We start from the raw sequence: 17,506 nt of genomic DNA, 5'->3' as shown, positions 1-17,506 counted from the left end.
CGGTAGTTATTTTATAGAGGGCAGTACATCAAAGTCAGCATTGTACATTTTGGCATAAATTGATTTGGAAATCTGGAAACAAACAATAGCGTTTTGCTTTACATTAAGAGTTTTATAAAAATGAGACAACTAGGCACGGCCAGGTGATCAATCATTTGTTAGTCGCAGTACCAACACTGATAGGCTCCTAAACAGAATGTCCTCTCTGTATACATGTTGCCCCTACAGGGCCCTCAAGCAGATGATCTGGACCTTAGGTAGAATTTCTAGCAGAGGCAGATATTTACAAGTGGTGCAGAGTAATAGACGCCTAAGATTAAGTGCAGAAAGCATTGAGAAGGTTACTTCTGACTGGAAAAGAGAGAAGAGTCCAGAAGAAAATGGTACCCGGTTTGGGGGCCAAATTGGGAGGGAGACCCCATTGCTCCTTCAGAATTTTCTGTTGTGGTACTGGGCCTGGGTCCCCCATATCCTGAGGTTGAGGACTGTGCCTCCTGGAGAACATGCATTGTGGTGAACAGGCCCCCTATTTTCTTCATTTCGCTCTTCCATTTCCTCCAACGACCATCACTTGTAAACTCTCTGGATTCTTCCAGTTCCACTATGCTGCATGCACTGCAAGGGAACAATAATAATAATTATGGTATTTGTTAAGCACTTACTAGGTGCTGAACACTGTTCTAAGCGCTGGGGTAGATACAGGGTAATCAGATTGTCCCACGTGGGGCTCATATTTTTTATACTCCAGTTTTACAGATAAGGTAACTGAGGCCCATAGAAGTGAAGTGACCTCCCCAAGGTCACACAGCAGACAAGTGGCAGAGCCGAGATTAGAACCCACAACCTCTGACTCCCAAGCCCCTGCTCTTCCACTAAGCCACGCTGCACACACAGTAGTGTGTGCCATCTCTAGCAAAGGCCTACCAAATGAAGGAGGGTACAGTGGTGTCTGTTGTTGAAGAGGTTGCCCAGACTTATTCTGCTTCTTGGCCACAGACTGAAGCCTGAAGCATGGCGCCAACTCACAGTGTGTGCCCCTATCCATGGGGAGACTGGATGAGATAATGCAGATGGCTCAATCAATCAATCAATCGATCATATTTATCGAGTGCCTCCTATGTGCGGAGTAAGCAGCGTGACGTAGTGGCCAAGCACGGACCTGGGAGTCAGAAGGTCATGGATTCTAATCCGGGCTCTGCCACTTATCTGTTGTGTGGCCTTGGGCAAGCCACTTCACTTCTCTGTGCCTCAGTTACCTCATCTGTAAAATAGAAAATCAGTCTGGTGAGTCCCCCCGGGAAAGGGACCGTGTCTAACCCCATTTGCTTGTATCTGCCCCAGAGCTTAGTACACTATCTGGAACAGAGTAAGCATTTAACAAATACCATAACTATTATTATTATTACTGTTTGGGAGAGTACAGTACAACAATATGACACATTTCCGCCCCACGAGCTTCAGTCTAGACAGGGAGACAGACATTAATATATTAAATTACAGAGATGCACATAAGAGTAGTGGGACTGGTGGTGGTGGTGAATAAAGGGAAAGCACACCTCCACCAAGAGGCTTTCCCTGACTAAGCCCTCATTTCCTTTTATCCCATTCCTTTCTGTGTCTCCCTGATTTGTTCCCTTTATTCACCACCCCTTCAGCCCCACAGCACTTAAGTACATATCTGTAATTTTTTTTTTATATTACTATCTGCCTCCCTCTCTAGATGTAAATTCATTGTGGGCAGGGATTGTGTCTGTTATATTGTATCTTCCAAGCACTTAGTGTTCTGCACACGGTAAGCACTAAATACATGTGATTGATTGATTGAACATCAGCCCTTTATGTGTAGATGAGAACAGCAGCCATAAGATAAGGAGAATAATATTTGTTGCACATGTGTTAGCCAGATATACAATCGATATTTTGGTACTGAGTGAAGCAAGACTTTCTGTGGAAGTGCAGCAGGCAGAAGATGGTGCTAAATTTTCTGCTTTTTGGAAAGTTTCCCCTCGCCTGGAGAAAGGCTCACAGGCGTGGGTTCCTCAATCAGACAACCACTTGTTTCAAGCTTTCTAATCTGCCCAGAGGTTTTAATGAGCAACTCATGACCCTCCATTACCTATTAAACCAAAGCTCTAGGCTCCAATCGTCAGTTCATGTGCCTCAACTGGGACGACACAAATTAGGAGAAAGATTCTTTAAGAATCTAAACAGACTCATGACTGCAGTCCTGATGCAGGCAAGCTGATTCTCAGGGGAGATTTCACTGCACATAAAGCCAGTGACTGAAACAGGGAGAAAAATCACTAGGCACATGGGCTTGGAAAGAAAAATCCACTGGCCTACTCCTGCCCAGTGGATGTGCCAAACATCAATCATAATAACCAATCCCATTTCTCATTTAATGAATATGAGGAAGCCCTCTTGACAGCATTCAAGATCTAGACCAGGGCAGCCAAATTTGCCTTGCTGTGTGGCTTGTAATAAAAAGCTAGGACAAGTGCGTTCTCTTATATCATTATTTCACACTCCCCACTGCGGGCAAGAAATGTAGACAGTAGCCTCAAGGCCTCTATCCAATGTTTGTAGATCTTACAAAAGCACTCGCCAATCTCAGTAGATGTTGGTTCTGGAACTTCTGAACCTCTCTGGCTGGGCTGAGAATCAGTTGATCAATTAATAAGATTTATAAAATGTGCAGAACACTGTACTAAGTGCTCGAGAGACTGTGATACAGTTGGTAGACACGAATCCTGTCCACAAAGAGTTTACAGTCCATAGAGAAGTCAATCAAGATCCACATTCTACTCCAAGAGGATATGACTGGATATGGCATGATTGGAGAGGCCTCATTAGATTCTTACCCCAATCCAGACAGAATGAAGTGGAGCTGGGTACTAGGTCCAGTTCTATTCAAGTCATTTTTTGCTTCTATGCAACTGGATCTCAAGAAACTGGAGTTGGATTGCATTTCTAATCCTCAGGGAAACTCTTTCAGACCAACAGGCTGAGGGCATCAACAAACGTCCTTGGATCACCAACTTCACCATGCTGGCAACTGAGTTCTGAAAGTGCACACAGACATACATACCGACACAAAAATAAAAAATAAAATAAAGACCCACAGCTGATTATAAAACATGTCTCAGGATCAACAAAAGGCTAATTGATGGACAAATAATCTGAAGGAAATCTGGTTCTGAGAAGATGACCTCACAAATAGATTCATTTGCACCTGAGATCTCACAACAGTCCACTATATTGCATAGTTGCATAACCTATTTAACCTAGGCAACTACTACTTAGATTTTATACTATACTGGGCTGGGTCCTTAAATTGTTCATTTTGCTCTCCCAGCTTACATGGTCGCTTTTTAGTTCCCCATAGAGAAGCTACTTGGATATCCTGTTGTCCATTACCCTCACACATTTCAACCGCTGGAGCTGTGTTACTGAGAGCACTGTCTTAATGCTGGTGAGCTGACTGCATTCCAGGACTTTGTGAGAAGCAGCATGGCCTAGTAGAAAGAGCATAGGCCTAGGAGTCAGAAGGAGTCAGAAGATTCTGATCCCGGTGTGACCTTGGGCAAGTCATTTCACTTCTCTGGGCCTCAGTTACCTCATCTGAAAAATGGGGATTGAGACTGTGAGCTCCACATGGGATAGGGACTTTGTCCAGCTCGATATGCTTGTATCCACCTCAGCACTTAGTACAGTGCCTGGCACATAGTAAGCACTTAACAAATGCCATCATTATTATTATTACTGGGAATCCTGCCCTGTCATGAGATGTCGAGTGTGGTTCAAAGACGACACTGGTGAAACTGTTCCCGGAGTGAAATATGTTTCCTGCACTGGGTCCAGGTCTCACCTTCAGAGAGTAAGTTGAACGCCACCACAGCCTCGTCAAACTTCAACTTGATGTGGAGCTTGACACCCTATCGTCACCATTTATCAGTACTTGATACGTGTGAAATGTAGCAATAGCAAAATGTAGTAAAATGAGGCAATTGTAATTACAATGCAAGGAAGGGTTGCAGTGGGACCAAGAATATTGCACGATTTGACCAAATAACGTTTGCACTGCAACAACTTACAGATACAGCTAGGCTTATGCAATGGGAATATGGCCACCTTGCTTTCCGAAAGAAAACGTCTGAGAACAAGATTAGTCAAGATATGCAACAAAGAGCCAATTACATGTTGACTATCATTATTGACCTTTCTTGTAAGCATTCTAGTCAAAGGTATGGCTTTGGACAGTATTAATAAGCTTCTTTTTCACTCTCCTTTGTGATTATAGTGCACATAGATTTTTAAAAAAATGACCTGTATTTTGCCAGAGAAGCAACTTCTTCTTTACTGCTAGTGAAATGTTACAGGCTAAATGAAAAGACTGCCATTTAAAGCTGAAAAAAACATTATCCACGGTACATTAAGGATTGATCGACCAGAAATACAAGCTATTACACTGGACACAGCTGATGCCAGGTGTTATTTTGCTTGCAGAAAATCTATATTGCATAAAAAGCATAAATAACGGATGGATACTAAAGGCATGGCATACTCTAAGAAAGACAAGATGTTTAACAGAATCACAGAAAATGGAAATGTAAACACACTCTGTGAGCATGTTCTTTGATAGCCCTAGTAGGAAAAATGATCGGGTGGAACCTTAGCTGCCAGTTTTCCTATCACAAGATTTTATTTTAAACCTGAGGCACTCTCACTGTAGCAAAAAACTGAAGCCTCTTACTTCTTGGAGATTCTGTTCTTTGGATCCCAGTAAACTCTACTGAGGCTAAAGATGTCCTAGCCCCAAACAGGTCAAGGGTTCGAAAAAGGTAAAAGCTAGTCCAGAAACCCATCTCCCTTGGAGGTGAGCTATGAGACTAATCATTTCCAAACAGACCTGTTGTAATTACATCGGGCGAAGGGTTTGTTATTATTTTTGTCTCTCATGACTTCCTCACCTATTGCTGGCAGAAATCAGAACATTCAAACCATTGGCAGAACTTGAGATTTAAGCTTCCAAACTTCCCATAAGGCTGGGTTCGCTGCCATTTTGCCTTCGATTTCATGTCAAGCACTTCTAATTTAGACTGCTTAAAAATTTGAAAATGACTTTAAAGACATTAAATGAGAGGTGAAAGTAGGATTTTCTTCACAGAAAAGCAAATGTAATTCTAATCTGTACCGATAAGTGAAGATAGATTAGCCCAATCCTATTCCAAGGGAGTGGGCAAGGTAGTGATGTGAAGCCTCACAGGTGTACAGAGAGAGACAGACGTCCTGAAGGAACAATTTTCTAAACCAAATAGGAGTGGCTAGAGGAGGTGGGAGGGACATTTTCCAACTGACCACTGCTTCTGAAGTCCCGCAGCTACAAGGAGCAAATTGAAACCAATGTGAGCTCTTGACCTCTTGATTTGTTTGACTTTTAACAACTTTAAAATTCTTGAGTCATTGTATATGGAAAAAATAGCATCATTTTACACTACATGGTATCTTTTGAAAGTGTTAAAACACCTCACAGCATTAATTTCTGATCTACTCTCCTGTACTCCTATTCAATTCTTTATTTCTTTTGCTCCAAATAATGCTTTTCTCAGATGAGAGACAATGTACTAGAGAAGAACATATAGTCCTGATGAAATTGCAATAATTTCTTGAATTCTTCAGAGATCTGGGTGGCACAGGCAGAATACCATGAACCATTCTAAGTGAATCAACTATTTTACTCACCATCTAGCCCTGGAATTTGCACACATTATTACCCTGCATTAATATGACAACATAAGAGTGACCCTTGCTTCGTCTATACTGTTTTTCTTTAATGACTTAGAATTGTCATTGCTGAATTAAAATACTTCTAAATCCTCTATCCTTTCCTACCAGGAAATAAATGATGCTGATGTCCAGGAGCTAGTGAGAAGGTCCATTGGAAGGCTAACGATTATTCGCCAGACATTTCCAGTACCTCAGAATATAAGTCAACGATGCTTCCGTGGCAATCATCGAATATCTTCATCACTGTGTGACCCCAAGGATCCTTTCTCCCAGAACATGGAGGTATGCTTACTATAAGTCCTGGGTACCATGTTTGCTGGCAGTTTTTAACTGCCCATCTTTATCTGCTCTTAAACATCTATCTTCCCCGCTAGGTTGTAAGAATAATAATTGGTGTATTTGTTAAGTGCTTACTCTGTGGCAAGTACTAAGCACTGTATTAAGCACTGGGATAGATACATGATAATTAATAACAATAATGTTGGTATTTGTTAAGCGCTTACTATGTGCCGAGCACTGTTCTAAGTGCTGGGGTAGATACAGGGTACTCAAGTTGTCCCACGTGAGGCTCACAGATAATTGGGTTGGACACAGGCCCTGTCCCACATAGGGCTTAATCTCCATTTTACAGATGAGGTAACTGAAATACAGAAAAGTAAAGTGACTTGCCCAAGGCCACACAGCGGACAAGTGGCAAAGCTGGGATTAGAATTCAGATCTTTCTGACTACCAGGGTCACGATCTATTTATCCACTTAGGACATTCTCCTTCTCTAAGGATGAGGTTCCTGTCTACTAATCTATTATCCTCTCTCAAGCATTTAGTACAGTGCTCTGCACACAGTATTCAATCAATATATATACTGCTGATTGATTGAACATTACATTAATTAGAGTTTCTGCATAATTAATCTGACTGCCTTATTCTCACCTTTTGTTATAGAACTATAAATAAACTATAAAAATGATTATGGTACTTTTTAGGTGCTTACTGTGTGCCACTCACTGTTCTAAGCGCTGGGGGAGATACAAGCTAATCGGGTTGGATACAGTTCCTGTCCCACGTAGGGCTCACAGTCTAAGTAAAAGGGAATACAAGTATAATTTATAGTAGATGAGAGAGTTGTCACTTATCCACATATTCCTTAGTACATATTGCCAATCATAGATATTAGTCTTTAAACCTTAGAGATCCCTGCTAAGATAATGGTATGGTGCCACTGATGTCTGGGAATGATAATGTAAGATTAGACAAGGAGATAGGGACCATGTCTACCAATTCTGTTATATTTTACTTCTCCCAAGCGCTTAGCACAGTGCTCTGCACGTGATAAATGCTCAAAAATATGATTGATTGAGGTAGAAAACAGAAGGAAGAAAGCAAGTGTGTCCTAGCATGTAATGCATCAAGCTGCAGACAAAACTAAAGGTATTCAAAGCAGTCATACCCTTAAACCTACTTTCATTAATGACAGTGAGTCCTGGACCTACCATGAACTCCATAATTCAGAGATAGAGCAGAAGGCAGTTATTCTTCTGATTATCTAGTGCTTACTTTGTGATAAGCTCTGTAGTAAGTGGTGAAGAAAGGTATGAGAATAAGGAATCAAACAATGTCTCTGGCCCACAGGGGGCTCAGAACCTATAAATGTGTGGGGAAGGGACAGGACCTATAATTCAAGTGTCACTTGGGTAAAATACTGGAGCGTCAAGCGACAATACAGGATCACAAACAATGAAGTCTTTCCTTGAAGATAATCGAACCAGCAGCATCGAAGCAATGGTCTTCAACCTTCACCCGGTGGGGCACTGAAGGGGCATAGATGACAGATAGTCAGCCAGTTATATTTACTGAGCCCTTACTGCATGCAGAGCACTGGGAGAGTACAATATAACAGACACATTCCCTGACCATAAAGAGCTTACAGCCTAAAGGAAAACATGGTTTACTGGAAAGAGCACAGGCCTGGGTGTCACAGGACCTGGGTTCTAATCTTGGCTCTGGGGCTTGTGATCTTGGGCAAGTCACAACTTCTCTGTGTCTCACTTTCCTCATTTGGAAAATGGGGATTCATTGCCTGTCCTCCCGCTCAGGGAACAGCCAGGAGTCAGTACCTGGGCTGCAGTGAGGTGGATAGGGATGAGTCCTAAGCCAGGCTTTCCATGCCCAGCTCCCAGAACACCTATGCCTCTGGCTCCTACCCTCTATGCCTCTCCTGCTTCCCCTTTCTTTGGCTATTGCCCTACCCCATTGACCTCCCCAACACCCAGCTGAATAAAGGAACAATCATTTTCAAACAAACAAACCTGATAGCAGAGACACTGCTTATTTTAGGAGAAAGGGAGAGAGGAGCATCCTGAAACAAGACCTCTGTGCATGCACAACATCAGAGATGAATTGTGGGCACGCTGGGCATGAATGGCAGACATTTTGAATGATCCAGGAGGCCCAGCCACATGCCACCCTGGGGAGAGCAATTACCTGGCCTACCATCTAAAGCCAAGCGTATCAGTCTTCCTTCCTTTCCTCATCTTATTCATTCATTCAATAGCATTTATTGAGCGCTTAATATGTGCAGAGCACTGTACTAAGCACTTGGAATGTACAAATCAGTAACAGATAGAGACAGTCCCTGCCCTTTGACGGGCACACATCCCCACCGACTACAGATCACCTGCAAAGAATACGGGAGGGACCCAGGATACGACATCTTAAAATGAATCTCTTTCAGTTATACAAGTTCCCTATTTCTCTCAAGCCACGATGTCAAGGCTTAAGCAGTCTAGAATAGATATGTGGATTGTTGTGCCATATCCCTGGCATCCCACAGGGTTGTCAAGATAGTTTCTCCCCGGGATTGGCAAAAGCAAACATAATCCAGCCCAACGAGGTGATGAGATAATACCCAGGGGCCTATGCTGGCACCTTCCCCGGACACAGCCAACGTGAACATGGCTGTGAAGGGAAACCATTTTCGGTGTTTGCATTTCCTGCTTGTTTGTGGAAGAAGAATAAGAAGGGGAGGGAGAGAGGAAGGATACCAAAGATTCTTCTCCTGATAAACAAATCGAGCCCTAGGCCAATGAAAGTCCTATTTAGAAAGAGAATTCTTGCCAACCTCTCAAACTCCAGGAGGGCTAGTAAAGACTAAATAGATAAAAGGGAAAGTGATCAAGGAAATCTCTGGAGGGAAATTTAGTTCAATGTCAAACTGGAGGCCACTTGACAAAGAAGCAACATGGCCTAGTGAAAGAGCACAGCCCTGGGAGTCAGAGGACCTTGGTTCTAATTCTGGCTCTGTCAGTTGGATGCCGTGTGACCTTGGGGAAGTAACTTCTCTTTGTCTCAGTTTTCTCAGCTGTAAAATGGGATTCAATAGCTCTTCTCCCTTCTACTTAAAGAGCCCCTTGTGGGACAGGGACATTATCCAACTAATAATAATAACTGTGGCATTTGTTAAGTCCTTACTACGGGCCAGGCACTGAACCGAGCACTGGGGTAGATAGAAGATAATCAGGTTGGTTACAGTCCCTGCCCACATGGGGCTCACAGTCTTAATCCCCATTTTTCAATCCAATCCGAACTGATTAAATTGTATCTTCCCAGCACTTACAGCAGTGCTTGATACATAGTAAGCAATATTTTAACAAATATAAAAATAATAGTACGAGAAAACTGTGGTATACACTGATGCAAAATAGTGTTCCGTGTCTATATGTATGTTTACGAAGCAGTATTGTTACCCTGGAAAGGACAGAAAATTACCCTGCAGTAGTGAAGAACTGGGAATGTAATAAACTGGAGTGCATTTGACCTAAAGGGTGCCCTTTGGCCTATCTCCCTGGGCACCCCTCAATCAGTGGTAGTTTATTTAGCACTCCTTATGTGAAAAACCCTGTACTAAAGACTTGGGAGAGTACAAGAGAGTAATTGGATATGATCCCTGCCCTCAAGGAGTTTACAGCTAAGAGGATACCACCTCACTCTGCTGAAAATGATGCCGCTGATTCAGAAATGGCTGCCCCATCTGTGGCCTGAGGAGCAGCGGCCTTGAAACCAGGAAAGGAAAAATGGAGAAAAAAATGCCCCGAGTAAGATTGCCACCGATTGACCTGCTAATGCACTCACGGTGGCCTCCCACATCCAGCCGTGGTGCAGGGCTCCTAAGTGGAGGATTTTCATCCACTTTGGACAATCTGGGTCTCAGGAGGGGAATGTTGACAACAGCTATAGCGCAGGTTCCGGCAGGGTCTGAGTATATCTGCAAATGAGATGGCAGTCAAAATAGACTCACAACAACCCTTACTCTGCAGGAGGAGAAAAATGTCTGGTCCTGTTGAGTCAATTGACCTGGATTCCATTCATGACCTATTCCTTTATGCTGGATTCCAGCATCACTTCCTGAGGATTTTTGAGGACTGCTGAGCAGAGCGGCCCCACATGTGGATCAGTGCAGCAGGGTTCCAAACCCGGCTCTGCCCTGTCCACCCACCACCCCATCCCACCAGTGCACCTCCCCTGTCGTACCTCACCCCCCCACTGAGCAAATACATGCATACGCACACAAATACATGCACACACACACACACTTAATTCCCTGTTTTTAATCATCATTTTAGCTTCATAACTTGGACTGAAACTGCTCTTCCCAAGTGTCTGAAATGTAAATTTGACCCACCCTGGCCTATTTGGAAAAAAAGATCATTCAACTCGCCCTTCTGGTTTTTAAGCCGTGGGCCCTTGGGCTATTTGAGTGTGCTTTCAAATGAAATATGCAGTGCTTTCTCTATGAGACACTCAATTTAACCTCTCCACCTCTCTACCCTTCCTCTGTGTCTCTTCTTCTGAAAGCCTGAGTGGAAAAAAATTAGAAAATAATAATAATAATGATATTTGCTAAGCACTTACTATGTGCCAGGCACTGTACTAAGCGCTGGGGTAGATGCGAGCAAATTGAGTTGGACACAGTCTTTGTCCCCTGTGAGGCTCACAGTCTCAATCCTCAGTTTACAGATGAGGTAACTGAGGCTCAGAGATGTGAATTGACTTGCCCAAGGTCAAACATCAAACAAGTGGTGGAGATGGGATTAGAACCCATGACCTTCTGACTCCCAGGCCCGTGGTCTATCCACTACACTTCTCAAACCGCTCTTTTCAAAGTATGCTGCTTCTCAAAGTAAACCTCTCCAACTTCAAACCCCTTAGCCGCAGCTGAGGCCATTGTGAATTCTACTTTAGTCGACAGTGGGTGTTTCAGAATCTACAGTTCTATTTCTCATGTTTTGCAGATTTCCAACCTCTACATCTACGACACAGTGCTTCTGCTGGCCAATGCTTTCCACAAGAAGCTGGAGGACCGGAAATGGCATAGCATGGCTAGCTTGACCTGCATCCGCAAGAGCTCCAAACCATGGCAAGGAGGACGGTCCATGCTGGACACCATCAAGAAGGTAACACTCTTTCTCACGGCAGTCAGGCACTTAGACCTGGGTTCTAATCCCGGCTCTGCCACTCGCCTACTGGGTGACCTTGAGCAAGTCATTTAACTTCACATTGCTTCAGGTTCTTCATCTGTAAAATGGAGATTGTGCCTGTTTTCCCCCTTGCTTAGACTGTGGGAAAGAAATCGTGTCCAGTCCAATTATCCTGTATCTATTCCAGTGTTTGGCATACATTAACTGTTTAACAGATACCATTATTATTATTATTACTGTTATGATGCTGATTATTACTAGGCATTTCTGTTCTTCAGGAACCAGCCTGATTGTTGAGCATCTCACAAGTCTTCCAAATGATTTCAAACCATGATTATTTACTCTTTGCCTCCTCTCTCCCACAAAATCTTTATCCTAGCTAGAAGTAAAAAATAACCCCACTTCAGAAATCTGGAATTACCTCCCCCACATCAATCCCAAACTGCTTTCAGGTCCTTTCCTAGAGATCGAACTTTGAGAAAACCAGGACACACATGCAGATTGCATCAGGGTCCTAATAGCAAGAGCCCATCTCTGTCCCAGGAAGGCTCTGGAGAGCATTAGGGCTCTGCAGAGCCTTCCTAGTTCTATAGGAATGAAGTCCTGAAGAATCAGACTTGACCTGGATTCCTCTTCCCATCTTAAAAACTGCCCCATTCCCACTGCCGGTGCATATATCATTATTATTATTATTATTCCCTGGCAAAAGTAAATCCCAATTATCTTCCCGGCAAAGGTAAATTCCAATTACCTTCCAGCATGCCCAATGGTTGTAGACCAAATTTCATTGCAGTAATTCACCAAGACGTCTGAGGGCTCCTACCCCACCAAGTGCCCCCAACCTTCTTCCACTGAGGTGACTGAGGAGATAAGGAATTCTCAGCAAAGGTTCCCTGCCAATGAGTGGAGAGAACTAAGGAATTCATTTGCTCATTCAATTGTATTTATTGAGCGCTTACTGTGTGCAGAGCACTGTACTAAGCGCTTTGAAATTGCAATATAGCACTAGAGATGATTCCTGCCCACATGGGCTTACAGTCTAGAGATAGCAACCCCAGTTTTCTCTAGGTGAAATGGAGAAGCAACATGACCTAGTGGAAAGAGCACAGGCCTGGGAAATAGGTGATGTGAGTTCAAAGCCCAGCTCTGTCATTTACCTGCTGGGTGACCCTGGGAAAATCACTTAACTTCTCTGTGCCTCAGTTGCCTCATCTGTAAAATGATCTGTAAAATGGAGATTAAATCCTCCTCCCTCCAACTTAGTCTGTGATTCCTATGTGGGTCAGAGGCTATGTCCTATCTGATTATCCAGTATCTACCCCAGCAACTTAGTACACTCCCTAGCTCAAAGTCAGTGCTCACGAAATGCCATTAAAAAACTCATTTGCATAAGGCAAACACCAATGAAAACCACTTATAATGCAGCATTGCTAATCCTCAATGCTATCTGCTGTATGTCTAAGGCTTACAGATGACAGTTTACTGTGTCAAGGGTTTATGGAAGCTGCCTTCTGCTCCCATTTCTGACCTATTTATTATGAGGTCTTCAACATTTGCTCTTCAGAATAACTACATCATACTTTTGCTTCCTTGAGAGATTTAACAATTCTCCTATGTTACAGAAACTTGCATCTGCTCATGTTTTTTTTCTGAAAATAAGCCTCTATTTCTTCTGAATGGCTTCTTGGAAACATATAACTACCCGAATTCCAAGGTCATTTGTGTAACTTCCATGCCAAATCTTCAATTCTGCCCTATATTCCTAAATTCAAATCTATCCATTTTCTTACAGTTTCATTCCCCATACACGTTTCAGACTTTTGGTTTGTAGTTGCACACTGATTAGCTGTTGGAACTACTTTGGTCCCACTTAGTTGAATCTCAATTCCCATTGAGATGTAGAGTCACCACATCAACCCTGGATCCTCTACTCTCTTCTCTTTCCTCTTTTCTCTCTCTCACTCTGCCCTCCTTATCAGCACTCTGTTGCCTTTTTTCACTCCTCTTTCTCCCATCAACTCATTCACACACCTACTCTCTTCCCCCTCTCCCTTCCTCTTATTGCCTGAAGATCAATAGTCAATCCAGGAAATCAGTGCACCAGGCAAAGCCAGGGCCAATCAACCACAGCCAAAGGAGCAGGCACCGGCTGGGTCCGTGACGAATGGACATGATGGAAGGGTTTTCCGAAATGGAAAATGTGCATCTTGGCAGCTGGGCCTTGGCTTCCTCCTGGCACACCTCACATCTGGACGGAATGGCTTTGATGGGAAGCCAGGGGTTGTCAGTCCTGTTGAGGGTCTGGCAGAGCCCTGGCAGAGGAGAGGGTCTGGGCTGCCCCTTTCCTCGGGCCATTCTTAGCCTACAGTGGTGCCAGGACCGGCAGCTCCATCTGCCTGTGGTGCTTGCCGGGCACGGGAGGAGATCCTGGGGGAGGGAGACCACAGGACTGGGAGGAACACAGTTCAGCCGGGTCAGAGGAGCACAAGATTCGATGTCTGGCACTTACCTCAGAAAAACCCATAACAGCATGGGGAGGTGGGTGAGGAGCTCCTATGGGGAGAATGGGGAGGAAATCACAGCCAGGTTGACATCCATAAAGGCATAGGGAAGGATGTTTCCAAGGCATCTTTTCCAGAAATGAAAATAATTCCCCGGAAAAGGAAGGTTTTCCCTAACATAAGTGCACCCTGAATAAGGTTTTGTTCTTCTCTCAACTTTTTATTGCACTGGAGTGAATTCTAAACACCCTAAAAAGGCCACAGTGAAATGTGGAGCAATCCATTTCCCATTATTTCAGAGGGATGCTAGCCATTATGGATTTGAGCTCTGAAGCACCTTCCCATCCTTCAAAGTGACTGTGTGCCCCATTTTACAAATGGGAAACCAAGGCACAGAATGTTAGAAGATCAAAAACCAGCATGAAACTAAAACTCATATCACCCAAATCTCAACTCTAATTACAGATTTATCTGGCTTTCTTTTCATTCCAGGCAGCACTTCTTGGGGCGGAGACACCCTAGACCAAGGAATACTAATTATAATACTACTACTAATAATAATAATGACAGGTGCTATTGTGGTACCCATAGTAATCGTGATATTTTAGTGCTTACTGTGTGCCAAGCACTATGCTAAATACAGGGGTAGATACAATATAAACAGAACAAACACAGCCTTTGCCCCACATAGAACTCAGAGTTTAAGTGGGAGGAAGTGCTAATATTTAATCCCCACTGTGCAGCTGAGACAGAGAAGCCAACTGACTTCCCATCCCTTGTATTTGTATCCCCAGTCTCCTGACTCCCAGGCTAGGCTGCTTCTCCCAGCTAAAGGCCTGACCTCTCTGTTGATTTAGCAGTCTCCTTTAGGCGTTCCTCATGGTATTGCCAGAGGGAAAGGTCTTCCAACATTTTCCAGTATTTCTAGCTACTGGGGTTGCTCAGTGCCTATGGCAAAGGAAGAAGGCTGTTGTCTCAAGTATCTGGAAATGTTCCCAGGGAGTCATTTTAGGGAGAATCTACCATTACCCTCTGTTGCTGTTTTTGTTAGAATTAGCAGCCAGTGAAAGAAGGAGAATTCCCAATGTGGTAAGATCTCTAGGTTAATTAATTGAATCTGGGCCTCAGAGGCAGATGACTACAGGTGAATCCACTGTAATAATAATGATAATGGTATTTGTTAAGTGCTTATTTTGTGCAAAGCATTGTTCTAGGCGCTGGGGGGATATGAGGTGGTCAGGTTGTCCCATGTGGGGCTCCCAGTCTTAATCCCCATTTTACAGATGAGGTAACTGAGGCACAGAGAAGTGAAGTGAGTTGCCTAAAGTCACACAGCTGACAAGTGGCAGAGCCAGGATTATAACCCATGAGCCACGCTCCAAATGGTTCTGACACCAAGGGATTCAAATCCCACCCACATAACTAGATCCTTCCTTCTCTCCTGAAGCTGTCTCACAAGAGATTGGCTTGCATAATTTGGCTTTAGTAATTCTCTAGGCTCACCAGTAGCGCATCTACTGAGCCAGTATTGAGGTTTTGACTTTTTCCTGGTCATCTGTATGATGCACTTGCTCTGCCTGTTGATTGCTTGGTTCTGTACATCAGCGAAACATATCTTTTCTGAAGCAGTGGGCTTCAACCTGGAAGCTCTGAAGCCCCTTTGAAGTATTAATCAGTGGTATGTATGGAGTGCTTACTGTGTACAGAGCACTTGTCTGCTGTGTGACCCTGAACCGTGTACTCTCCTAAACACTTGGGAGGGTATGGTACAACAAAATGAGTTGCCATATTCCCTGTCCATGAGTATACCGTCTAGAGGACTGAGTTAGTATCCTGAGATAGAACTGAAAGGTTGAAATCCTGGAACTTAAAGTTTTTCACACTAAAGAGAAACAGGAGCCTTCCAGAGTCACATGTGATAATAATTATGGTATCCGTTAAGCACTTACTATGTGCCGGGCACTGTACTGAGTGCTGGGGTGAGTACAAGCAAAGTAGGTTGGACACACAGTCTCTCTCCCACGTGGGGCTCACAATCTCAATCCCCATTGTATAGATGAGGTAACTGAAGCCCAGAGAAGTGAAATGACTTGCCCAAGGTCACACAGACAGGTGAAAGAGTCAGGATTCATACCCATGACCTTCTGACTCCCAGGCCTGTGCTCTATTCACTACACCATGCTGCCTGGTTGGCATTCCTGGGCTTTTCAGGGTTTTAGAGATCTAGAAGTCAAAGGGAAGGGACCTCAGGAAGTAATCTGGATTACAAAGTTCATCTCCCAAATGACTGAAAGCTCCCTTTGGGCATGGAATATGTCTTCCAACTCTGTTACTCTCCCAAGGACTTGGTGCAGTGCTCTTCCCACAGTAAATGCTCATTAAATATGAATAACTGATAAATGAGTTCCAAGACTTTCAACAGTCCTTACTGGAAAAGGGTTTTGCTGTCAATTGATTCAATCTCAGTGAAGGACTCCACGAATCATGTTGTTGTCCAAACTTCCCAGGGCAGAATTCGTGAATGGGGTTGTGTCTTGGAAACCGCTCAGTTTTCTTTCACTCCTTTCTAATCTTTGACCTCCATTGGATCATGTGCTTAATACAGTGCTTTGTACATAGTAAGCACGCAGATACTATTGTTTATTTGTGGCAGGTAGAGGCCTCTTAAATCTTGAGGAACTCGAGAACTGACCACATCAAGAGATGATTGGCCAGTAACTGTAGGTGAGGAAAATCTCAGTTCCTTCTCCTTAACTTTATCATGGTTCTTCTCTGGTCCTCAGGGTGGTGTGAGTGGTCTAACTGGTGACCTGGAGTTCGGAGAGCATGGGGGAAATCCCAACGTCCACTTTGAAATTCTTGGGACCAACTATGGCGAAGATCTTGGCAGAGGCGTCCGCAAGGTGAGACCAGACGCGTCGGTGATATTTTCTTTCAATTATTCAACTCCCAGATTGCTCTTTTCCTGTCTTTGTTACTCCATTTCTAAAGAGAAAGTTCATGATAAATCATAATGAGTGAGGTAAACAGCACAGAAGAAAGTAGATAGACAATATTGCAACATTTCAGTGCCTTTGGGATTTTAATTGCTCTGAGTCCCAGCTTTGAGAAAGCTTTATTTTTTTTTTATTAGCGATTCAGTTTGGAAAGAGAAATGCAAAACCTACTGTCATCCCGGGAGAAAGCTAGAAAATGGTTTGTCATGAACTTCTGTAATCTCTCGTTTTCAAAATGGCAAAGCTTACACTGGGTGTTAGAGCCCCAGCTGCTGCTAACACCCTGTGAGACCCCAGGTTGATGAATATAATTCTCATACTCTGAGAGAGAAAATCCACTCTGAATTGAGGAATTTCATCTTTTTGTCTTGGGATAAGAGGAAGATTGTTTGGAAGAAATAAACTCTTGTCCAATGCTTGTACCTCTCTTATGTAAGAGCTGGCTAAAAGTGTTACATGAACTGTTGGGACACACATTTTCTCACTGAAATTTCACATGACTTAGTGGAAAGAGCACGGGCTTGGAAGTCAGAGGACATGGGTTCTAATCCTGGCTCTGCCACTTGTCTGCTGTGTGACTTTGGACAAGCCAGTTAACTTCTCTGTATCTGTAAAATGGGGATTAAGACTGTGAGCCCCACATGGGACAACCTGATTACCTTATATCTACCCCAGTGCTTAGAACATTGCTTGTCACATATTAAGTGCTTAACAAATACCAAAGTTCTTCTTGTTATTATTATAAAAG

At 43.5% G+C, this 17,506-nt stretch overlaps 1 protein-coding gene across 1 annotated transcript in view; it reads left to right on the top strand.

Moving 5' to 3' along the window:
* GRID2 (glutamate ionotropic receptor delta type subunit 2) overlaps positions 1-17,506 on the top strand; it is an 873,695-nt gene that overhangs the window by 608,885 nt on the left and 247,304 nt on the right. The window contains 3 exon segments of the mRNA XM_029076869.1: positions 5,896-6,069; positions 11,076-11,237; positions 16,546-16,665. Of these exon segments, the coding sequence (XP_028932702.1) occupies positions 5,896-6,069; positions 11,076-11,237; positions 16,546-16,665 (456 nt within the window).

Source organism: Ornithorhynchus anatinus, chromosome 12, assembly GCF_004115215.2.
Source record: "Ornithorhynchus anatinus isolate Pmale09 chromosome 12, mOrnAna1.pri.v4, whole genome shotgun sequence".
Classification (NCBI taxonomy): Eukaryota; Metazoa; Chordata; class Mammalia; order Monotremata; family Ornithorhynchidae; genus Ornithorhynchus; species Ornithorhynchus anatinus.
This window is presented reverse-complemented; position numbering and strand designations above follow the sequence as displayed.